This window comes from Thunnus maccoyii, chromosome 7, assembly GCF_910596095.1.
Source record: "Thunnus maccoyii chromosome 7, fThuMac1.1, whole genome shotgun sequence".
In the NCBI taxonomy this organism is placed as follows: Eukaryota; Metazoa; Chordata; class Actinopteri; order Scombriformes; family Scombridae; genus Thunnus; species Thunnus maccoyii.
In genome coordinates, this window is record NC_056539.1 from 3,296,730 (window position 1) to 3,323,425 (window position 26,696).

Genomic DNA, 26,696 nt, shown 5'->3' on the forward strand with positions numbered 1-26,696 from the left:
AGCTGATATAATTTGATGATTGCCATTTTAACTGGTGGAAGTGCTGGTCAGCACCAGCTAAAAATGAGAAGCCTACTATCTGAATGAATTGTGCATTGCACTTTGATCAGATATTTTGTCTCTCCTAATTCTTTTGGATTAGCAGCGATTTAGTCTTGTAGTTCAGCCAATCCTGTATTTTATCAAACTGGAACCAGATCCAAAACAGAATCTGCAATCAAACCCCAAAGCAATTACTTTGGAGTACAACAATTTAACCATGAGATGTGGGCAGACAGATCTGTCACTTTTGGTGATAACCGAAAGTAGTTGATCCATGATCTGTAAGGATCACCCCCCACGATTCGGCACGCATGTGAATCGCAGATTAACTGCAAAATTAAATGATTTAATATCCCATTGGAGACAACGTAAACAAACTGCTTTAAGTACAAGTCATGGACAGACAGTGGATCTAATGGGCCCGAAGTGACTGCAGCTGAGCAGCTAATTAGCTATCTAGCCTGCTAAGTGATGTTAGTGGTTTAACAAGCTAAGCTGCAGGACAAGACGTGAGTTATCATCAAGTTTTGATGATGTGGACACAGCCTATTGTTTCATTCACTACTGTGTTTAAAGGAAGAAGGTATCATGCCTCATATGGCACTTAAATTTAACAATTGAGTATATTTTATATATTTTAAGATTTTATTTAAACATTGGGCATCTTGAATGTTTTTTTCATTTAAGACCATGGACACAAGTTCCTTGCTTTAAGTGTGTTACAGAATAAATGGAAGTTTATATTTGTCTCTTTTTTTTTTTTCTGATCCGAAAAATTATCCGATCCGTGACTCAAAACCGTGATATAATCTGAACTGTGAGTTTTGTGATCTGTTGCACTTATAGTCACTTGACGACAAGAAATGAGACAGAGAATTTTGTTATCCATCAAGATTTGTTTTGGCATTTCTTCGACTCATTCTTTATTCTGGCCTAGCGCCTATTGAGAATTTAGCAACATGGACAGCAAAAAACCCACACTTTTATATTGTTGCTACTATTGGTTGCCAACTAGAGTTGTACTAGTTTAAGAATAACTTGTTATTTTAACTTAGATCAAACTATGTGGATTTGTTGTTTCTGCTCCTACCACTGCCACTAACTTCATTTGATATTAAAGCATTCTGCAGCCCTTACACCCACTGGATCTCACCCAGGATACAAGTACATAGAAAACACTCACACACTCACACACATGCTCACATCCAACCATAGACATATTTCAGCTGTTACCCACCTACATGCAGACTATACAGCTGCTTACCAGTGTGTTTTCCTGCTGTGTGCTGATCTGCGGCAGGTAGGGAGCGGTGGCGAGCTGAGCCTGGCAGCGGTGCAGTATGGTGCTGTGCTCTCTGTGGTAGCCCAGTTTAAACAGCAGGCTGCTATACTGAAGCCACTCAATCAGACCTGAGCCCGCACACACACCTGACTGGGGGGGAACACAATGTAGAACACACACACAGGTCAGAGGAGTAGCATGTGCAGAGATACAAGCATGTGTGTACAGATATTAGCCACTCTAGTGGCATGGCTCTTGGTTGGATAGATTGCCATGTTTGGCAAAGTTTTTGGTGATATTCAAGATCCCCAGAGGATGAACCCAATAGCTTTGATGATACCCTGACCAGCATGGTCAAAGTTTCAATTTGTACAATATTTTGGTTTAATATCTGAAAAACTAATGACATTCCCATCAGCCTCAGTGGTAGTTTGCGTATAATGCTAATTAGCAAATGTTAGCATGCTAACACACTAAACAAATGATATCTGCTACACCAGTATGTAAACAACTTTTATTGTGAGCAGGTTTGCATGCTAACACTAACATTTCGCCAGCCAGAATTTCCATACCAAAGTATATCTGATGGGAGGCACTGTCAGCTTGTTTGATCTGTCCATCGGTTCACCTACACACCATTTCCTCTAACTGTCTCCTTGATATTTTTCTCAGGAGTTGGTGGAGACCAAACCAGAGCTAAAAGGAGAGTGAATATTGAATGGTAATATGTAAAAAGGCAACAGTTTTCCAACATGTTCGCTGTATCGACTTTTTAAGGTGAGAATATGTCGATGTTGTGTTTATAATTGTTGCCCCAGTGGCCAAAAACAACACTATCATTGTCAGACAACTGTAAAACATACACAACTTTCTCCTGTTCTTTTACGAACTTTGCAGCCCTAATTTGTTAGGAAAAAATAAGACACTACACGAGATATCATGAAGTGTCTCTTGACATTTTGACCTCTCTGCACCATCCTTACAAAAAATAAAAAACGATGTACCACTGCCACACACATCTCTTCACACTTTGATGCTCACAACATGATAATCTCTTTATCCGAAGGGTACCAAAGACCTTTACTCTGAAACCTCCCTCTCAGTTTTTACATTAGCTTTACTTTGACTGCTGTGGATCACAAATATTACAGCCTCACAGAGCCACTGGCTAAAGATTGTAGTCTGTAGTTATTTTCAGACCAATCAGAGTTATTCACACAAACTGCTGCCAACCTGACAACTCTGTTGCCACATTTAGCAGATTTCAGACGTTCTGAAAAGTAAATTTTGACAAACAACCACAGGGAGCATTGTTAATGTGTTTACTCCCGGAGCATTTGGTGACAAATTGGCACAGCTGATACTGATGCATGTAAATGTGTAGCCTACTACTCGCTTGACAAATCCATAGAGATATCATCACAGCACCTCCTATACACAAAGCAAACCTGCTGCTAAGAATAGATTCTTAGCAGAGAGGCAGATAGTATTATATGCAAATTAGCATATAATGTCATCTGGCACCTTCTCCCAACTTTTCAAGCAGCCAAAAGCTAGTCTCATCGGAAGAGAGTTGGCAGTACCTGGTCGGGGAGTCGTGCGGAGCAGGCATGGTGGCGGGTGTTTCAGATTACAAAGCCAAAAGAAAAAAGCTGTTTCTTTGTTCATGACAGCAACCGTTTTCTCGGGTGGGAAGTGATGAATCCATTCCATACTATTTGTCGGCCATTTCTGAGGGAGGCCGACGGAGCTGGCTCGCTTTTAAAGGCGCCGATAATTACTGCAAACACACATACACACAGATGATGCCTAAAATGAAGTGCCAGCAGCGCCAAAGCCAGTCTGTTGGCGGAGTGGCTGGATGACACCACCTCATAATGTCTGATTAATGTACTGGCAAGATGGATGAATAGAGACTTACCTGCCTCATCAATCTGCTCTGGTTTTCTTTCTTTCTTTCTTTCTTTTTTTTTTGTTTTCATTGAATTTGGTTAATTGAACAGAGAAATGTGTGTCGTTTGGTTCTGGATGTTATGACTTATGAGGCTCATCCAAAAATTCAATAAGAGCAACATGGGCCAATTTATAATCTGGATTAAGGAGTGCTTCAATTTCAAATTCACAATAGCTAGTTTACATCTTTCTTATTCATCAGTGTGTTTACTACTGTGTGCTCATCATTTCATACACACACACACACACACACACACACCACACAGACAGTGCAGAGATATTACATTGATCCCATACATAACATCTCACTTGTTTGCCGTCTCCCACTCCCCCTCCCATCTGTCCTGCTGTGAGACAGTTTTCCACCAGTTTACCACTCTTTGATGTTTGTCAGCTCCTACTGTTAAGTTTGCTCATTATGTCTTTTATGGCGTTACGCCGGGCTTTTGAAAGGCAGCCCGCTAAGCTCAACAAAAGGCTTCAGAAACAGAACAACTGCGCTAACACTATCAATGTGAACAAGGTGACACAATGCATACGGATACAGGTATTGGATACTGGTTCAATAATGTGTAATTGTTATCTGTATTGACAACAAAAGGCTGTTGAAAAAGGCCGCTGATAGGGATTGATTAGTACAAACAAATCTTACAAAAAAAAACTATCAAACTGTGGCAAAATCTAATTGAAGTGACCCAGTAATCCATGATAGTGTGACAGCGACACACGATACAAGGACCCTGAAACTGAAACAGCTAAATGGAATTCAGCCATCATTCATTTGATTATTTTCACCTGCGCTTTTCTTACTGTCACATGTTAGAATATCTTCTGTTAAAACAGTTTGTCGCTACAACGAACTCAGCAGGGTAGAAAACCAGAGGTCATATGATCAGACAACAGTTTAGCCAGATTATGTGTTTAGAGGTAAAACTTTTGTTACTTTATTGGTGAAGAAAGGCAAACAACAGGTGATGTATGGGCTAGGAGAGGAGATAGACGGATAGGACTTTCATTTCTTCATCTCTGCCACTTTTTATGATGATTGTTGTTTTTTTTCTCTTACTCCTGAAAGATATCATTGCTCTTTCATACTGAGACACTGACATACTGTAGATGTGACATCACTGCTACTGACATCTATGTTTGACCACTTCTAGTGTGTTCAGTAACTGGAATTAGAAAAATACAACAAACCACAGCATTAATCCAAACCTTTAGTTAAGAGGTCATTTGTAGCAGTGGTGGTCTAAAGGTTAGAGAAGCGAGCTTGTGACCTGAAGGTCGTCGATTCAGTCCGTGGACCGGCGGGATAAATCTGGGTGGGGAAAGTGGAAAAAGCAGCACAAGGCCCTTAACCCCAACTGCTCCAGTGGAGCTGTTCAGTGGCCCGCAGCGCTGGTCAGCTTCCAGGTGAGAATGTGTGTAACTGTGTGAATGTGATCAGGATGTTCCTGCAAAACAGAGGCTGCCTCTCAGTGAAACTCCCCTGAAAACATAAAGGTTAAAAAGCAAAAAAAATTCTACACCAGCAGTACCAATGATAATGTTAGGGGAAGCTTTTGTCTGGTTTCTGAACATAAAGACTGTAACGACCTTGAAAGACATCTGTTTCTCTTCCTCCTGTGGAGTGGACTTATAGTTCTGCTGACAATGAGACCTCACAGGGAGGGTCAGTATAATATGTCCCAGCTTCAACACACACACACACACACACAGGCTCTGCTCAGCCCAGCAATAATTAAAGAATAGGTTGGAAATCTTAGCAGAAAATCTGTCATTCTTCCTCTGCCTTCTCTTTGTGTTCCTATTCCGTTTTGTAGGACACACTCTTCTCCCCGACTCCCAGATGACTTCTACCTGGTGGAGGTTAATGGAGTCTAAATGACACTGGCATGTACTACCACAGACATTAGCGCACACACACACACACACACACACACACACACACACACAAACTGTGTACTCCCTGAGGTCTGTGTGCTCTACTTGTGACACCACTGTTACTGAGAAAGTAAGAGGAAAAAAAAGGGAAAGTCTGATGGATGGATGGATGGATGGATAAGAGCGGCTGTTCACAACCTTCACACAGAGTTCACCGCAGATTTTTTGATTTTTTTTTTAGTACATAGATAAACTAGGAAAAGCTATTTTATCACTCTGCAGTGTCTCCTGTGGCTGCGTGAGGACACACACACACACACTTGCATCCACTTCCAAACATGAAGTAATGCTCCATTAGGGAAAATCCAGCCTAAAAACTGTCTGCATCAAGAATAAACATCATGTTTTGGTATCACTCCTTTAAAATAAATGTGCATAGGATTCTGCCATTCTCCAGCATGTTCAACAAATATACAAGTATAATAGATCAGAATGTATTGCAGCTTTATTTTTCCCTATTCACCTACACATACAATCTGGATTAAATGAGCAAACAGATGAGCAAATATCTAACTCTGTGTGTAGTATCATGTTATCTGTTTGTCATGTGTAACCTGAGTGCAGTGAGTACACATCTCTTCTCTTGGGGGCGCCGAAAGTGACTGAATTAGAACAATAAATAACTAGTAGAGTGAACTAAACATCATACACTGATGAGATCTAGCAATGTGAGAGGTTTGGAGAGAAAACTAATCTAAAGAAAATGTGACTAAATGTCAAATTAAAAAAAAGACCCACAATAAAATCTAAAAGACGCAGCTTTTTTCAGTTTGGTACACAGCTTTCTTTGTTTCTGTTGGCGACTTTCTTTGTTTTGGTATAGGTGACTGATTTAGTATGCAACTTTTTTTTTCTTTTGATGAGTGATTTTTTTTTTGTTTTTTAGATGACTTTCTTCAGTTTGGGATGTGGCTTTCTACATTTACTAGATAGAAAGCCACGTTTAGTGAAAAGCTTTTTTTGGGGTTTGCCACAAGACATGTTTTTGCACGATTTTATTGGATGGGCAGCTGACTCCCAGTGGTTTGGTAACTTTCTTTTGTTTGGTAGGCAACTTTCTCTGGTTTGGGAGGAAGCTTTTCTCATTTTAGTACATGACTTTCTTTGGTTTGGTGTAAAACTTTCTTCTGTTCAGTACAGAACTTTTTGACTCAGTAAGTGACTTTCTTCGGTCAGGTAAGCCCAGTGAACCAAATACTGGCATGGCATCACTCAGATTTTTTCAGGGCCTGCATCTAGATATAATGTAACTTCACATGTGCATTTTATTCAGTCAGTATTCTGTATACACATGCTCTTATTATTTTAATACTTTGGAACATCTTTCTAGTCAGAGTGCCTAAAAAGCAAATTTGCTGCAATTCACCCCAGTGCTGTATAATGTCCTTTGAGTACTTTTGTGTTTTCAATTTATTCATTCCTCCTCATCAAAATTTCACAGGTACTTCACACACACAGGTACACTTAATCTTGATCGTAGCCTCTTACCATCAGAACAGATCGAAAACGGAGGATAAAAGAAAATCAGGATTTCTGTTAGATCTGATTTCTGATGTCTTTCAAACAGATGAACTATTGGAATGTTTCCTGTGGTCTCTTTTAAGCACAGTTCAAGGAACACTGAATCTGACAGTGGACCGAATGCTGAATCAAAACATAAAGGTCCTTGGTTATAGCTGGACAGGGAGGGAGAGGGATTAAAGCCTGTGTGCAGGTGCCTACAGTTGTGGTATCTGTGTTAAGAGGACTTTCAGTGGAGCTTTGTTCCTTCTGCAAATGGAAACACTGACCACTACACTTATACAGACACCCATGCAGGTATTCCTGCACTTACGCTATTAAAAATAATTTTACATTTCCTTTATAAATACCTGGGGTCCTATTTATAAATGTTGAATATGCATAAAATGGGGCCTGAAAGAGGCGTTCGCTACGTCCCACGCAAAAGTTGTGATCTATAAAAACAAACTTGGCTGGAGAATGTGCACACCCGTATGTAATCTCTGACCCATGCGTACAAACATTTTGGAGACGGGGGAAATCAACGACAGATGGTGAGGTGGTGAATTGAAGCCAGATTGTATAATAATCCTCTCACACATTTAATTTCACTTCATATCAAACATTATAGATCCACGTTATCATAAACATTCAAACCAGCAGTGTTATCTGTACTTGGGCTCGAAGTGAGCAATAACTATTCCATAAGCATCTTTCAATTTGAAAGATATAACCCAACTCAGATCTTAAAGTCCGCTCAACATTTAATCAGCATTGTCTCACCCGGAGCGCAAAGGAGAAAGTCAGTTGTGGAGCAGCGCAGCAACTGCTCAAATGAATGATGTCAGGATGTGGCAGCAGGCTTTCCTTTCTCTGATATTAGCTAAGTGTGAATATAGCCAACTGATTCATTTTCACCTCAGCAACGTTAACTAACTGATGAAATTATCATCAATGATTGTAGAAATCCAAGATGACATCAAATAACTTAACTTAGATTAACATAACTGAAAACTAATTGCAGGACAGAGTGTTAATAGATTTTTAATATTTCGTCATACTGTGCATATATCACCAGGTATGAGTTTAGTTTCCATGTAGTTTATGTGTGTAAAATCGCTACAGTAAACATGATTGTGTTGTCAAGCGCAGAAACACTGGAGACACACCCACTCTGCCTTCTTTCAATTACCACTAGAGGTTAACTGAAAAAATATTTTTTAACTATACTTATACTTTGTTATATCATATTATATACATGTTTTCCCAGAGCTTTCAACAGCATCTCATGGTCTTCACTAGTGGATGGAGTTTGCTCAGTTGTCATGGAGAAACAACATAAAACTGAGCAAACTCCGTCCATGAATAAAAAAGTGTGGTACAAATTAAATGTATTAATGTTATTATTTACATGAAATAGTCTACAATTAAGAATCTAAAAACTTATATTTGAATATGGAACTATCTGTTCAAACAATAAGTAAAAATGTTACAAATCTGACCAGTTATTCAATATTATGAGTACTTGACCGTTTTTGATACTCTGCGGACACATTTCAGTTGCCAAAAAAATAAAATTGAAAACTACTGTCTACTACTGTTGATACTCATTTGATACTCTAGTTGAGGCACATGTTGAGGCCATAGTTAGTTAGTTATTAGTGCTGTTGAATTAGGTTGCATTATATGTGATAGATAGATAGATAGATTTTATGTATAGTCACCTCAAAACTGACTATAGAGTTGAATCATCTCTGACTCTGTCAACATGGAAGGATGTTATTACTACAAGCTCTTGTATTGGGTTATAAAAGTGTACAAAAGTGTTGTATATATTTCTGGTCACTTAGTGTATAAAGAAGAATGTTGTCATCTTGAAGCTGCACTAATTTCTTTAAGCAATATTGCGATCATAAACCTTTACAGGTCTTAAATTGAGTTCTAAAATGAATAGGGAGCCAATGAAGAGAGGCTAGGACTGGGGTAATGTGCCTGTACTTTTTAGTACCAGTCAACATCTTTGCAGCTGCATTTTGGACCATCTTTAGGCAAATAACTGAGGACTAGGGAAGGCCTAAATATAGGGAATTGCAATAGTCCAGTCGTGATGTAATGAAGGCATGAATTACTGTTTCCATATCATGGAAAGACAGAATTGGCTTGAGTTTGGAAATGGTTCCTAACTGATAGTAACTATTTTTAACAACAGAACTGGCTGTTATCCCCAGAACCAGGGGATAACAGTCAGGTTTTTTGCATGACTTCACAAATGGAGTGAGGAGGCCTAGCTTACTGATGAGATGGCTTCTGGTCTTAGAGGGACCATAGATAATCACTTCAGTTTTGTTACGGTTTAGCTGAATGAAATTATTTGTCATCCAGCCTTTAATGTAAAGGAGAGGCTCTAGGGAATCCCTAGATTTCAGTGGGAGGTAAAGCTGTGAATCATCAGCATAGAAGTGATGGGGGCAGAGGAAGAGGAAAATGGACCTATAGCCACTGAGAATGTCCTATGTTTAAGATAGGATTTAAACCAGTTTAGCACTGTACCCGTAATACCAACCCACATTTCAAGATTTGTCAAAAGGATGTCATGATCCAAGATCTAGTAAAACCAGGATGGTATTTTCCCCAGAGTCAACAGAGAATAACGGATCATTTTTCACCTTTAACAGAGCTGTTTCAGTACTAGGGCTGGGTGAAAAATCAAAATCTCATATCCCAATAACAATACCTATCCCGATATAGCACATTTTAATCCAATGAATAAATAGTTGGTCCGCCCCCTCCCTCTCCCCCCACTGGCTTAAAGCTGCCTTCATGTGTGCCTTTACATAGCATGCAGGTGTTCTTGATTCAGAGGTATGACAGAGATCAGACTGATCAGAGCTGTAAACTCTGCCATGAGGGAGGACAAAGACATTACCAGGACGTGGGGAGGACATTTCTCTTCGTTTGATAACGTTAAGTTAAGTTAGACTTTTCTGTCGGCTTCCCGACTTTAAAAAAAGATGAGAGAAAAAGAGAGAGAGAGAGAGAGAGAGCAGCTGTGGTCAAGTGAGCTAGAGAGTGAATGAAGAGAGGGAGCGCTGGTAGTGAGGAAGCCGGTGAATCAGATCAATAAAACTTTATTTTCTGATTGTTTCACAGCAGTTACGTTGCACAAACACCCTCACACACCTCCACCTCAGGTTTTACAGCATGCAACTTTACTGTTTGGTTCAGTCTCACCGCTATCATCAATCTCTTTTTCCAGCAGTGAAAGGCAGGTAAAAGCTCTGATTAACTGAGTGTACATCACCTGCTCAACACCAAATAGCAGACAAAGTCAGCTAGTTACACTAGTATCACATTCAGCAGCTAAAGAGACGGATATGTTTTTGAGCAGTTGGTGGAAACCAAAACAGAGCTTACAGGCATAGTTGATATTGGACTTACATTCATCACTGATGATCCTATTTGCAGGATGTGTGAACAGGCAACTATGAACAGGCAACTGTGTGAACAGGCAACTGAACATGTTAGCCATTTAACTTTATAAGGTGTTAACAGTCAGTGTTTTTGTTGTGGATAAAAATGGCTCTCAGTTAAGGAGAAAAAAGTCCTCTACATTATGCAATTGATGAATAACCCACATGTTTTTATTTGTAGGACTAGTCATATATATTTCTGTTTGGCAATAACTTCCCCCAGACTCATGACACTTGCATGAGCTGTTTGTGTGTTTGTTGTTATACTCACATTAATTTGGGTGGCCTGCATCAGATCCAGGACAGGCAAGATCTTCTCATACTTTTCACATAACTTCCAAGTTTCTTCCTCGTCCATCTTCTTTTGTTGCTTGGGACTCAACAACTTTTCTTTCCCTCCTGCATGTTGTCACATCGCAAACAAAACATTATTACTAAACTGAGAAGAACTCTGGTTACAGCTACTTGAATGCCTGGACAACGTTCAATTTACGTCCACTACAAAAGGTCATTTTTCCATTTTAAAATCTGCCATATCTCTAGAAACGTTCTTGATTTGATATGTTAGGCCAGTTATTTGAAACTTGTAGCGTTTTGGAACATTCATAAAAATCTCACTCAACTTCTCCTTGATATTTTTAATGAACCTATTTTTTCCCTAACTGAGATTCAAGTGACGTCTCAGTAGCTGGCCTCAAACTGAGTAAAACATTTCCGTGTATTTGGAGATCACTGTGATTTCAGCTGCAGCGACTCAGATAAGCTTTGCCAGGAGCATACTGAACTCATCAGACATTCTTGCCATTGTTAACCCCTGTATGCTGCAGGCCATGTGACTGATGACTTACAATACTACAGACTGAATGGAAAAAGCCGTGCCAGCAGGCATATAGTTTTCATGCACTACAAAGCCATGACAAACACACACAAATCTTAGCCTGGTAATAACTGGGCACCATCCTGCATGCCTGGTAAATACAATAACATGGATCTTTGGGCTACTTCTTTTCACTTTCAGATGCCTGCCCTTTTTGGACAGACAGACCCATTATCTACAACCAGAGTGGCTCTGACCCACTAAATGCAATCTTTCTAAAGAAATGGGGGTAATGAGGTGTGCTGGGACACCCTGTGTGTTGTGAAGTGGGTGGGGTGGTATGTTAAGCCTGTAACATACTTTAAATGTCACCATGTGAATGTTTATGCAGTTACACCAATGTATGGTTTCTTCTTTTATTCATTTTTAAATCAGAAATAGTAGTTTTTCATTCAAAGGGTAATTGCTGTTAGTTACAACTTGAGTCTTCATCGATGTGGCCATCATTTCTTTCAGTTGCTAGATGCTCCAACTGACTCTCATTCAAAAAGTGTCAACTTCTCTCTAGAAATACTAAGTCAATAATTTTTTTCAACGAGTCATTCTGGTCTCAATCTCTAATTTCAGACCCTCTAATAAGGCTGCTGGTGGTCATTTTGGAAATTGTTGCTTTGTTAATAAGATTACTTATAGTAGCTTTGATGTCTGCCATGCAGGTGTTGATTGACAGCTGTGATTGACAGTTGTCTCACCTGCTGCGTATTGTTGCAATATTTCACTAAGTTTAATGTGATTACGATACCTGCCCTGTTAGCTTGGGTCCGAGGTAGTGGGAGGTGTTTCTAGAGTGTGAAAGGCAACACCCCAAACTCCTTATCTGGAAAGTCCTGGTTCCAAACGGAATAGATGGTGCTGACCATAAGCTGCAACTCTGGGCTGCAAACCAGCTCCAGTGCAAACCAACATCACACCTCACTACATCCATCTTTATATACTGTCTATGGTTCCTGCACATGCTCAGTGGCGACCGGAAGACATGATCACTGTTATTAGTGTTTGGAGCCATTCCTAAACAAACTACTGTGACTGTAATCTTCATGATGAAAGAAAATGTCACCCAATGCAACAGTGTGGCTTAATAATTGGTACTTAATACTTAATACATAAAAGTTTTTGGACAACAGCAGTTAGTTTATGGACAACGGAGATATATCAAGCTTTGAATACATACACAGTACTAGGTAGCAGATCATTTCATTTTTGGTTTGGCTCTACACATGAGATTTGTTGACACTAAGACAAATGTAGAAAATCACCTTAACCTAATTTGCACTGCCTACATTAAGTTTGCACCTATTTGTGCTGTCTGGCTGCCTCTAAAATGAATGTTCAGTCTGAATGCACCTTTAAAGTACAAAGTAGTGAATGTGAAGCTCAGGTAACACTTGTACGCACATACACACCTGTGAAAGAGGGACAGATCCTTGAGTGTATCTTCTTGAGGAAGAGGCCATCCTCTCTTCTCCTAAAGCCCAGGGTAATGAGGTAATGCTTAGGTACAGCTGGAACAGACAGCCAGTCAGTGGTCTGGGGGAGGACATGGCCTCCTCTGGGGTCTGAGGAGAATGAAAGAGGAGGACGAGGAGTACAGATCAGGACGGTCAGCGTTGGGATCTGAATGTATTTCAGAAGTCAGGCATGTTGATTCGCCAAAGGGAATGCAGCTCTGCTTATTGTAGTGTGGCCACTACATTAACATTTACCATGAGCAGTGAACTTTACAGCTCCCAGTGTGATACTGACTGTTATTTATGACCAAAGTCAGGGCATGCTTACCTCTCTTCACTCTACAACATATTATTTGTGTCAAGTTAAACATAAGGCACATAAACAATTTTAATAAGCCCTCGTCAAGCTACCACATTAGTTATTTTGATGCTTTATTGAAAAAAATAAAAAGATGAGGAAAGCCTTTCAGATGGTAAACATACCTACCATTGGTTGTCATTTTCTAAAAGCCTGGATTCATTTGCTGTTGCAACAGTATTTAATACAATGAAGAATTTCATCTCGAGGAAAATCCTGACACCAAGCAGAGCAACTAGAAAGACACCAATATATCTCTCATACAACATATTCATGTCACTGACAGCTGGATTGTCACTGGATAGAAACTTGAATTTGTTTTGGTTTTATGGCCCACAACTTTATTGTTTAGTTTCTCACCACTCTTGTCAATCTTATTTCCAGCAACAGCAGGCGGGTGCAAATTCTTGTAAGATGTTTCCCACAGGAGTCGGTAGAAAGAACACCAGAACCAAAGGAGAGTGCATATTGGACTTCACCATGGACTTCATCATGGAGTTCATCAGGTGACCACAACACAACTACAAATGAATCTTAATGTTGATGTGAGTCTGCTGGATGTGTAAAAATGCGCATCCAGCAGAAAAAAACTGATAAAAAATGCGAGAGGGCGCTCCCAAGAAAAACAGCAGGATCAGTTGTTCATGCAGGTTCCCCAGGACAACATGTATTTATATTCAAGTGACAGAAGCTCTCTAACTGCCAGTCAACACTGTTTTTTTTTAAAAACACTGACATATTGTAACCCTTAAAGTTGGTATGGTGAAGTTAAAACAGTTGCTTATTTACACATGCAGCAACTTTATTATTCATTTGGAGTCGTGTTTCTGTCCATAATATTCGCTCCCTTTTAGTTCTTTACTAAATGCTCCACTATGTTCACCAGCTAGTCTACAGCTAACTGTGTCTGTTCACCGTTTGGTGCTGAGCAGGTAGTTTACAGTGGGTTTTTAGAGCTTTTTCTCTGAAAACAGCTGCCTGCTGTGATCGAAAACGACACTCTAAGAATGCTGAGAGTGAACCAGAACAGTAAAGTTTCAGCTGGACAGTTAAACAATGAGCTTAAACTTGCTATAACGCTCCGTAAAGCAGAGAGCTGCGGAGTTGCTGTTAATGTTGTCCTGCCCATTACTGTCAATAGGGGCGTTAGATCAGAAAACACTATACTTCATCAAAATATGTTAGGCCTGAGTATTTTTTGTCCCAGAGGGACTTAAAATAACTGACAACTCACTTTGTTAAAGATGGCTACAATGACTATTAATACGACTACTACTTTGACCTGGTTTTAACTGATCTGGATAGAGAACAATTGTCAAAAAGTCAAAAGAAATGCAAGGAAAGAAGAAAAGGAATAACCAAATCAATATAAATACATATTCTTTGAGTCATGTCATTGTCATATTCTTTTTTCTTTCTATCCTGACCACTGAGTACATCTGTTAATTTCAGGGAAAAAAAATGTTGGAGGTTTGAAATTCAGTTCCAGCAGGGACTCAGAGATGGAGTACCCTCCAGATGAACTAGATAACGAGAGAAATTCAATGTGTGATGAATGGGACCTCAGGAGAATGTTCATGTTAAGGTCTGGTGGACAGTGCATAGTGAAAGTGGAGGAAGGAGAGAAAGGAGGGGGCAATATTATCACTTACTGAATTCAGAATGTTATTGTGAAACGTGCAGGCGTGGCTATTACACAGGAAACTACTGTGAATTCTGATTTTGAACGAGGCCTTATGAGATTTTGAGCTTTTGTGTCATTCCTAGTCCTTTTCCATGCACCGATTCAGTTTCGATAGGTGTTGAAATGTCAAATTTTGTCAACTAAATAACTGGGTTTTTTGATATGATAGTGAATGTTATTTAATCGTACGAGCCAAATAGTGTTAGTTGTAGGTCCTGTTGTCATTTGTATGTTTTTGTAGCCAGAGCGAGGACTTAGCATACAGAGATACGTTAGCAGTTGCTCATGGTAGGTTGAAGCAAGCTAATGTATTAAACAAGCTCATGACAGTTGTTGGTTGTAGTGTTAATTGAGCTCTATTAGTGTGAGACATTAGCTACCCTGTCAGAAAACTTTTGGATTTCAAAAGGTTTGGTCATTATCTGTTTGCTTTTCTTAGTGCTTTTTCTGTCCCTGCTATTCATCTTATTTTAAAATGTGAATACAAACAGTTGGTTGAACTTCAGTTTTTGTGCCGCACTTCAGTTTGATCACTTCCCTCACTAGCTTAACTAGCTTCTTTAATGATGTCCTGGGAGCACTTCCAAAAATCAATAAAAAATGGAAATGGCCTGTTGCTGCATCACACTACACACCCCATACACAGCCTGCCGGTCAGACAACAGTGTTTTCAGTGGGAGGCTCCTTCAGCTCTGCTGCAACTGTTACAGGAGGTCATTCCTGCCCACTGCAGTAGCCATCTACAATGAGGGGGAGACTCCTCCACTGAGTGGCAATGCACCATGAACATTTTACATTTAGTTTGCACATTAATAGCAACGTCTTACCTTAAAGTTTTAAATTCTATTTTTATTCAACTTTTTTTTTTATTAAACTTGTTTTTATTTAGTGCAGCACTTTTTGTATAAATATATATTTTTGGTAATTCACACAAACCTCTTGTGTGTGTTTTTGTAAGCTACGTGTGTTTTATATTTTTTTTGTCATTTATGTGATAGATGCTATCTAGCTAGCAATCTATAACTTAGTAAACTTATAAACTTAGTGATGTTTTACCATTTTAATAGTGAATGTAATCACTTTCTATGTAAACAAATTCCAGTTTTGTTTTCAATTTGTTTCCAAATTCCAGTTTAAATTTTATAAAGTCCATGAGTGAAATATATCTTCTTGCCAGTTTATAAACATACAATACTAAGCTTTTCTTACTAGCTCTATATATGAGCTAATACAACAACTTACATTAGCAATTGAAACAGACATTTTAGCTGGACACAAGTTAAATAGCAAGTTATTTGTATCTGTAAACATTTAAATAGTCTGAAAATCATTTGATATCATTCAGTAAGTCATTCCAAAAGTAAAAACATCAAGCTGCCAAACACAAGAACTGTTTAATATAAAACTTTAGATCATCTGAGACACACGCTTTTTCTTGTGCATTATAATTGCAATGGTTTACAGTTTACTCTGAAATAGACACAATCAGCGGTGTAGCACTGAGATACCTGAAAAATATCATGTTGGAGACAAATCATGTATAGAAATGACAGTACAATCAAGGCTCTGCAAGCTGTCTGAGCAGATCCATTCAGCAGGGCAAATAAGCAAATATTTACAAATATTCAGGTTCAGTGGACATCAGGATTTTTTCAAAATGTAAACTGCCATCCTCAATCAGCATCCTTATGGATGATCTCACCCTGTGTTTTCACAAGTGCTGCACAGGTTTGAAGGATTTTGTCCATTTTGTGTGCCCATAGACTATATAAAAATAACGCATGTAGTCACCATGATGTTACCTGTTGGTTATGGACTCCCGTTTTGAAGCCTCAAGTTTGGCATTTTCACCATCACCGTCTTGGTTTTTTGGAGCCAGAAGTGATGAGAAGTGACCATATTTGGACGAGAGGATGGAGCTGGGGAAGACCTCCGCATGGTCAACTGCAGCACCTCACGCATCGCCATGGTAGCGACTTGTCAATCACAAGGTAGCTACACCCTAAAGCTTTATGTGAGAGCGTATATTAAGTGTCATTAGGGACACCAACTGAAGCTACTAACAAGAGTTTGCATTAGCTAGCAGGAAGCCATTCAAACATCTAACCTGCAGATACTAATCTCTTGACAAGATGTCGCCTTAGAGGTTTTAACGGTGCTTCATACCCCAGACACTTCTCTGGTATCAGGTGGTCTTCTGTAGGTCTTGTGTGTTGAAGTGAAAAGAACAAACATACGGTTGCTTCAGTGTTTTTTTGGGTTTTTTTTTTCAAATTTAAAGCTTTTAACCACAGGCGAAGGGATCCCTCATTCTTTGGAGGGGGATGAAGTTTGTAGGGCGCCTTTTGTTTGCACCAGTTATCATGGTAACCTCTAACTGCACAAACAATCCCAGTTTTCCTCAAAGCCATAGTTGTCCAAAGTGTTGTTGTGTTTGCTGCTGTGGTGAAACAAAAGATAGCTCGACACAGGGCCGGGCAATTAATTGAATTTTATTTTCAATTAGGATTTTGGCTTCCAACGAGTATGAAAACAAGATAATTGAGATAAAATGATTATTGTGCTGCATTCCGTCTCGCAATGATGATCTAGTTTTGTCTTGTGTTATAAATCCAGCGCACCACTTTCCTTTACAGTGGTGCGCTTTCGCCCCTCCCTTAAAGCCCAAACTCACTCTCACTGGGGATCCACAGATGAAGTGAGACGTGAGCAGCACATTAGAGCATTTTTAACTGTTTAACGCACACCGACTCCGACCTGCGTTCAACGTCTCAGCTCTCCAGGAGCTGCAGCTGACAGACGGCTGCTTCTGTGATCAGAGAGGACAGCAGCCGCACACAACTGCCTTCACCAGGCTGACTGACAGCAGAAATCTACTGAACCAAAATAGTTTTCATGTCGGCTCCGCAGGAAGAAATCAACAGTGTTTGTGTTTATTGATTCATTGATTTTATTTCCCCACCCACAGTAGTGAGTGAGGGGAATCTGCCTGTAGTGAAACAGTGAAACATGACTGGAAGTGCCTGACTGGAAGTCTTGCTCAAAAAACAAAAAAGTAAAATAGCTGCGTCAGTATTTTTGTTGAAAATAAGGTGAATAGGTTTTCCCCATAGCGGTGCTGTGCTTTATAATATGAAGAACACTGGTAAATAAAGTTATAAGGTAAGTTGTGGCCTTAACGTCAGCATCATCATAGTTATGGTCAACTAGAGAAATGATAGTGTTATGGATTTGGGCAAAGGTAGAGGAAATTAATCTTAAGTTAATACCTGGGCTTGTTCGTAGTTTTTCCCCTGCTGTTTGTGTTTGTGTGTGTGTGTGTGTGTGTATGTGTATGTGTGGTCTGTCATAGGTTACTTTTGGGGACAAATTTCAGACTTAAGACCAGTTGATTGGGGACAAAAGACGTGTCGCCAATTGTGTGAAAGCTGATTTTTGGGTCAATGGTTAAGGTTAGGGTTAGGGTAAGTCTCCAGGAAATTAATGAAAGCCTCCAAAAGTGACCATGATCTGATGTGAGTGAGTGAGTGAGTGAGTGAGTGAGTCCACAGAGCAGCCATTGTCTGCCTCGTCAACTGAAAAAAGTGTGCATGTCAATTAAGTTAATTAAGTTATTTTTTAGAAATAAAAGAAAGATTCCACTGTGCAGTTTTCCTGCTGTTAGACCAAGCTGCACTCATGTTTGTTTTGCAAATACATACATAGCATACATAGACATTCCGAAGGACTTGCAGTGATTTGTAGCTGTACACGTTTGTAATTATCGGCTTTTAATCTTTTTATTTTGTGACGGTATTTGTATTTGTGAGCCACCTTACAGCAGTAGTGACAAGACTACAGGGTGGTGAAGTAGCTTTCCAGCTGCCACACCTGACTGTTGGTGAATTAGAAGGTCAGTTGTAAGGTTGACAACCTGAGTTGTCCTATATAGATCCCATATTTTCAAGTCTAACTGATGTGTATATTGTGTATTTGGTTGCTATCACAGCAACGGTCGCCAAGGATCATGGGTAGGCTAATGTAGTCGCTTCCGCTATGTACAAAACTGACAAAAATACTTGATTTCTAAACCAAAATGACACATTCTTTTGAATTTGTTTTTCTGGATTTTCGTTGAATAGATCACATGATTTCGTTTTTCGTTTTTGGTTTAAAATGAAAAAAGGAAAAACCCATGTGACTTCCGTTTTTGGTTCCAAACGCAAAAATGAATCGGCCTGATGTCCGCAGACCTGTTCGATATTCAATCCAAAAAGGAATAACGATAAAACGAGTCGGCAAAAACGGGCTGGGTTTGATTGGTTTTTCGTTATTTGATTCTGACACCAAAAACAGTTTACCATTTTTTGTTTTGAAACAAATAACAGATTTACCGTTTTTTGGTTTTTCAATTACAAATTAATTACGAATTATCCGATGATACCCGGAGCTATTTAGTGATTTTTGTGTGTGATCCAGATATGTTAACTTGGTGTTATGAGGACAGTCTGCTAACTATATACAAAATCACAGGATTACCAGTTTTAAATCCCTGTTAGCCCTGTATTTTGTTTTTCTTAACTAAATAGCACACAGTGTTCAACTGTAAATTCAGTTTGTGTGAGCATGTGTCTAAAACGGCCATTTAGTTTATTTGGCACTCAAAGCTGCTAACTATAAGTACCGTTGTGGCGTGCCTGAATGCTCTCGAATGTGTCACAAAGCAAATGTCTTAGTATTTATGTGTATATTTACAGCACATTACTTTTACACTGTAATTCTACCGGAGCATACTGCCAAATCACATTAATATGATTGCATAACTACTGTAAGGTCAAAGTATACAGCTGACATTTCACAATCATTTATTGTAAAAATGATACTGTAACTTACTGTGAAAGTAATGCAACTAGTAGCCAGTAATTTACTGTCAATATACAGTCAAAAGGTGAAAAGGAGAAAATGTTCAAATGGATTGGCGATGTGCTAGAAGGGACAAAGAGGAGGAGGATTGAGGAGTCTGGGCTTTATACGGGGGGATTTATGATCTGTGGTTGTGAGGCAGACACTTTTCTATCTCTCCTACTATAATTTCATTACAATTCTCAGCGGAGAGTTTGAGATTCCTGAGGTGGAGATGCCAATTCCGAAGACTCTGCTGATGCATTCATGTGTTTCAGTGGTGAGTTCTGAGAATTTCATCAGCCCTGGTTGCTTATATCAGTCGAGGTGTCCTGAAATAAGAACATAATGGTGTACGTAGAGGCAAAGAACATCCTGACTCTCCTAGTAGTGTCACAAACTTGTCCTGTCCTGTGATCTGTCTGCTATTTCAGAGTCGAATTACTTTTGGCTACACTATAAAGTTTTGGATTTCTGTAACTGTGCTGTGGTGGAGTTTCATTATGTTTGGTATTGTTAGAATGTGTGTTTGTACTTGTATAGGACTGTAGAAGAACCATGTCTGCCAGGGAAGACTTAGGGACATCATTAGATTATTAATAGTGAAGCATCAGTGTTAGAGCAGCATGTTACTGTTGTAGCTGCTGGAGGTGGAGCTAGTTTACACTACTTTATATACAGTTAGCTAGTTTAGTCCAGTGGTTCCCAACCTAGGGGTCGGCCCCTCCAAAGGGTCAGCAGATAAATCTGAGGGGTTGTGAGATGATTAATGGGAGAGGAAAGAAGAAAAAACAAAATTCTCATACACAAATCTGTTTTCAGTTTTTGGACTTTTTCTCTAATCTTTGATTTTTTCTGAAATATTGGATCATTTGAACATTTATTGAAATGAAAGCGTGTGAGAAGTTTAGAGGGAAAAATCACTATTTGGTGGAGCTGTTAACAACTCATAGACATGTGACATGTGACACACTGCTTTTTATAAGACGTCTGAAGCCAAAAAGGTTGTAAACCACTGGTTTCATCTTTAACAATGTGTTGTATTTTAAAAGCTTGTTATATTATCCATTGTGTCAAATCTTCATCTGAAAAGTAACTAAAGCTGTCAAATAAATGTAGTGGAGTAGAAAGTACAATATTTCCCTCTGAAATGTAGTGGAGTGGAAGTATAAAGTAGCATCACATGGAAATACTCATGTAAAGTACAAGTTCCTCTAAATTGTACTTAAGTGCAGTACTTGAATAAATGTACTTAGTTACTTTCCACCACTATCTGCAGCCGGTGTCTGTACTCAGAGATCATTTGTGAGAGAAAAACCTCCACTCTGTACATTTACAATAGGACTGAGAGTATTTGCAGTCCCAACAACTCCAACACAGTGATACATCTTCTCTATAGCTGATCTCATCAAATTCATTAACTTTATCCAGTTAAACTTTCATTCATATCAAATCAACCATTTCAAATAATCAACTTATACATTTTGAATCTGGACCTTCAGTATTTGGATAAAATAGCTTGTGAAAAATAATGAGTGCTATTAGGTTACTTGTGTTATTTTAATGTGCCACATATTTAATCAACATTGCTTATCTTCTGCTACTATGTATAAAGTATAATTATTTTTACTATGTATGCTGAGCCTCTTACACATAAAAAACACCACTTGGGTGCAATGTGTCTACATCATAAGTCAACAGAAATCAAAGTATTGTCTCATAGAGGGCCATTTGATCTAGTGAAGCATTCAGGTAATATGGGAGTCAAAGTAAGAGACCTGCTCTATGTCAGACAGTTTCATCAAAAAAAAGAGATAAAAAAAAAAAAAAAAAGCTAGCATATGACTCATCATACATGTGTGGTTATACTTATAACAAGATCAACAAAAGTCTCTAGAAAATGATTCTGGTGAAGACAACACCTTATATCAACAGCTACAAGTTTCAATGATAGACGCCCAAGTGGTGCCAGCAGTATTTCCTACGTCAAGTGAATGCAGCATACAATCCCACTTGTGTTCTTGTCTCATCGGAAGAACAGTAACTGTACGGCTCATTACTGAGCATGCATGTCAGTGTCGTCATATATGAAAGGATGTAGCTTGTGGGTGGCAGTACACTCCCGATGTAAATAGCAAAGAGAAGTTTCATTAAACTCCATCATTACTGTCTCCTGACAGCAGTTAATAAGGAAAGTGTCCTCATCTCCTCATATGTTCAAGCTAAGCTACATTTGATCCTACACAGACAGCTTCTGCAACAGGCTGCAGAGGTGGTATTTATTATGTTTCCTAAGTTGTATGGAGCTGTTGAGAGAGAGTTTGATGTGTATGTATAGTATGTGTATTATATCAACATACAGTGTATTTCTGTATCAGCGGTGTATTTTGCTGATACAAATATCTGCAACTTTTTTTGAAAGGAGTAGAAAAACAACTTAAAACTTTTTTTCTCTACTCTATGTAGATCATAAACCCTTGAATATAAAAACCAGAAGAAACGCAGCTCCCCGTTTACTTGTATTTGTTTACAGGTCAGTCTTACCCGGTCTTATATGGTGGCGTCCATGCTGCATCTATGTATATATGTCTATATGTTCAAGACCCTGCTCTCACCTCAGCCCTGCTCTGTCATCCTTTACTCTCTGCTCATCTCGACTCCCCCCCTCCCTCCCTCCTCTCCACTATCCCCCTCTCTGCTCCTCCTCTCCTCTCTGACCACTTGTAGTGTGAGATGTCTGGGGCCTCGGGCCAGCCTTGTTAACTTGGCTCTCTGAGACCTTTCCTTTCCACAGCTCTCTTTTCTACTCAGCTTTATTTCCCCCTTTTCCTAACTCACTGCCTGGAAAACTGATTCACTGATGGACTGACATACTGACTTGGCTGACCTGCTGGCAAACATAGTGTCTGCGGGGGCTCCTCTAACCGGCTGAGTCGACAAGAGACTGGCTGACTGACTCACTGCTCACCTTGTCAAAAAGGCTGCCTGTGAGTGACTGTTTGCATTTGTAAACCGGGCTGCCTGTCTTAAGATTCAATAAAACTGGATAATGCAGGATTTGACTTGGAACGCACCTGTGTATATGAAATCAGTGAAGGTAGGGTGATACTTCATGAAAGCCTCTTCTGCTTGGCTGATGTCCTTGTCTGTAAGCTCTCCAGTGTAAGGCGTGTACATCACAGTGACATCCTTCTCTGTGGCTTGAGCTTGGTACAGCATAGCCTAAGGCAGGGAGAGAGAGAGAGAGAGGGAGGGAGGGGGGAGTGAAGTGAGAGAGTGAAGCTTCAGGGCGTTCTTGTGCCTCTGTTCATATCAGTCCAAGCTGTGCTCACAAGGATGTAGAATTGATGAGTGTGTGAAAGTGGGAACACTTTGCACATCAAGGTCCTGGGTTTGAGACTACAGATTGAATATGGATTTACAAAATTCAGCACCTTTTTAAGTTCAACGCCAGTGGTCCCAAAAGAGCTAAAAGAGAAACTAGAAAGCACTGGTGGAAGAATTATTCAGACCCTTTACTAGTAAAAGTAACTATATCACATTGTGATAACATATACTGTACGTGAACTGTAACAGAACATACATAAAGCATCAAAATTAAAATGATTCATTATGCAGAGTGTTATATAATGAAAAATATATATTGTACTATTGGATTATTACTGATGCATTAATACTTAACCCCAGTATGCTTCAGATGAAGTGTTGACAGCCTCTAAAACCCTCTTTCAGAAGGCAGAAATTATGTGTCTGACAGTTTATGTAACTTTTAATAGCAAGATACACATCAAGTCCCTGGTTGAGGTTAATTCAAGGGCAGCAGACAGACATCAGGCCCCTCAGTGTGATTAATTTACTGGAAGTACACAAGATACACATCATTTCCTTGTTTTGGTTAATTGCAGTGCAAAAGAGATGTTATTGTTTTGGTGGTTTTGAATGAGGAGGGATACTGTTTAATTGGAATGAAGAAGTTTATGTCATTACGAGATGTTATTAACCTTTTTTACTTGTTAGTGGAAATTAGTTATATTGTTGCTTCTAATTCAGATAAACATTCCCTGCTTTTGGTTCATTTCAGTGCACGGACTGTTACCTCATCTTCATTAATTTAAGTGTGTGCCATTATCCACATTTGCAAGATTAATTGCATTATGACTATACACAATACAGAGTTGTTGGAGAGAACCTTTTGAGTGTAGACATTCAGAGCAGGTTTTAATAATTTTGCCTGTAGACATGGTGGTTGGATGACACATCGTACAACCTTGTTTGAAGCATACCGAGGCCTTAAATTGAACTATACAATGTCAGGTTTATTTTTTATTGTTTATTTGGATACCCATTTGCTGTTCCCAAGGTAACAGCTAATGGGGATGCTGTTGGCTGGTTTTCACTTCTAACACTAGTTATGTGGCATAAAGATCCAAGAGCATTTCTTAAAAACATGACAGCAACTCTTCTCACTGATATACTCACCTTTTAATAATGAAGAGAATGACTTAGTGAGGTGTGACCTACAGTGGTGGACAGTAACTAAGTGCCTTTGAGCTACTTATACTTCACATATACTTCTATGCTATATTATACTAATTATACTCCATTACATTCCTGAGTTAAATATCATACTTTTTTCACTGCTCCATTTATCTGAATACTACACTTACTAGTTACATTAGTTAGTTACATTTTTCAATACTTCTACCCTTAACTGGATGAGGACATCTTATCTAATAGAATAGTTTTTAGTTTACAATAGTTTAGTTTAATAGTTTCAGTTGATCAAAAACAATTTTCAAAGAGAAGGTTTAACTCATCCACACTGTTCGATGACATATCCATTGTGTAATCATCAGCAAGCCTAGCTAAACTAGCTTTACTCTAAACAAGTGGAATATCAGTGGGCTCAAGCAGCTTCCCTGGGGGACCCCACACTGTACTGTCCTCACATTGGAGATTAAGAGTAGAAGTATTAAAAAAATGTCACTAATGTAAGTAGTAAGTGTAGTATTCAGATAAATGGAGCAGTGAAAAAGGTATGATATTTAACTTAAAGGTATGATAAGCACACACAAAATTAACATGCCAAAAGAAAAAAAATCTGAAGAACTACTACAAATTTAGTGGTATTGCTGTCCCTACCATTCCCACTGGAGGGTATTGAACATACACAAGCTGAGGCAAATGTGTGTGTGTTTTCTCTTTTGCCAAGTGTAAAAACATCAGGAAATAAATCTTCAGTGGATTGGGGCAGAGAGAAAACATGAAAAGAAAACATGGAAAGGAGAAGGAGAAGAATGAACACGATGAAAGAGGATCCATGCTACATACAGAACCATATCTGGCTTTTTTGATCAAAGCAAAATTAAATCTAAGGCAGAGGCCAGAAAAAGTGTGATTTCTGATGGTAATAGTGGTGGTAGTGGGAAAGATGAAGAGTTTTTTTTAAAGAGCCCTCAAACTGAATGTGCACCCACACATCCACACTGCATCTTCAAACTCACTTAGACGGGGGGGGGGGGGGGGGGGGGGGGGGGGTGAGAGAAGAGCGGAAATCTCTTGATGTGCTGTGTACTAAAACCGCTCCTTGCACTTATCTCACATCAAGTAAATGCAAATGAACAGGCTTGGATGGCGAAAAACATGCACATCCACACAGACGGGCACGTTATCCTTAAGACAGTCATGAACACAAAGAGAGGGCATCGTTCCAGGTGGAAGCATCGAGGAAATGTTGTGTTGGGAGCTGAAGCCGTTTCCCCTCACCTGTCCTCACGCAGAGAGAGGACGAAACAAAAAAGGCTAAACAAGAAAAAGGAAGAAACAACAGGACGAAAGGAGTCTGAATTGAGTTCTGTCACATAGGATTTCCTTTTACTCTGCCTCGCTCCTCTTTCTTTTTTCACATCCAAAAACAAGTCCTGCAGTTTCCCCCGTTCCCCTGCTCAGTCCTACTGTGTGTGTGTGGAGTAGTTGTGAAGCTGTGGCGAGTGAAGATGATACTTTTAGCAAAGTTTATCCTGAGTGACCGATGGCTGCATTTTACCAAAAAATTGTAAAAGACAGACAGACAGCTGGGATCACAACTTACTCTCTCCACTGACAGCAGCTGAGGGTAAATACCCATAAATAATTCAAAATAAAAAGCACTCTTTTTTTTAAAAATAAATTAAAGCTGCATATATTAATATACTGTATTTATATTAATGATGGATCAAATCACAACTTAGTGACGAACCCACAGAGAATTATTACCCGACTCTGCAGTTCCACTCAGCTCTACTGAGCTTTGTAGCATCTTTCAGCTAATTGTTTTGGTTCACTCTCACCACTCTCATCAACCTAATGTCCAGCAGCAGCAGGCAGCTGTTTTCAATGAAAAACCTTCAATAAACCCACAAATACACTAGCTGCCCAGCACCACACAGCAGACAGATAAAGCTAGTGACTAGCTGGTGAACATAGTAGTGCATTTAGCAGCTTAAGGGACAGATATTTTTTCTAAGGTGCAGGTTTCACAAAGATAGACTTAGTCTTAGATCTAACTAACGGTCAGACTTCAGATAGACCTCTAAATTCATCTGTTGTACAAAGCTGTCTAGATATTGATCTTAAGTCGCATTTATTTACTATGAATTCTTGATACACTCATAAATGTTTTCCTTCTTGTTCTTACAGTTGGATGTTTGAGCTTCATTGTGCAGAATGATGTATGTGCAGACTTTGACACTAGAAGGCTGTTGATACATTCATCTGCTGAAAGTGGAAAGTTCCTCTGTGCTGATTTTAAGGGGCGGGGCCTACCAGCATGATTTGAGACATCACTACTAGTTTGGAGCCGACTGGTGTGATGTGGGAACTTGAAGCCTCCACTTTAAAGTGAAGAAGGAGACATCGTGTGTTTAGCAGGAAGACTTATGAAACGAAAAACATTTGCATATTTATAGATTCTGGAATTTTTAATGAGGGAGGAGGAGTAGATGTTATTTCAAGGACAAGATAATTTAACTTGTTTTGGTTGAAAAACCATATCAGACACAAATTATCATTACATACCATCTTATATACATCTTAAAACATGTCTGGAGGGGATCTTTAAATAAAGACTTTTTTTTCAATGTGTATGTGAACACAGTACAAACCAGCTGGGCTGAGATGTTGTAGCTCTCTTAAGGTGCTTTCAGACATCGAGTGGTTGCTGCTGAAAATGATGATGTCCTCACTGCTGTCTGTAAAGAATATATTCCCTTCTCATTG

At 39.2% G+C, this 26,696-nt stretch overlaps 1 protein-coding gene across 5 annotated transcripts in view; it reads right to left on the reverse strand.

Annotated features, from left to right (window-relative positions):
- LOC121899939 (spermatogenesis-associated protein 16-like) overlaps positions 1-26,696 on the reverse strand; it is a 117,323-nt gene that overhangs the window by 39,126 nt on the left and 51,501 nt on the right. For all 5 annotated transcript variants that reach the window (XM_042415720.1, XM_042415719.1, XM_042415722.1 and 2 more), the window contains exons 6-9: positions 22,514-22,661; positions 12,472-12,624; positions 10,463-10,590; positions 1,307-1,474 (exon numbers count right to left, since the gene is read on the reverse strand). In XM_042415720.1, coding sequence (XP_042271654.1) covers positions 1,307-1,474; positions 10,463-10,590; positions 12,472-12,624; positions 22,514-22,661 — 597 coding nt within the window. The remainder of the gene's footprint in view (positions 1-1,306; positions 1,475-10,462; positions 10,591-12,471; positions 12,625-22,513; positions 22,662-26,696) is intronic.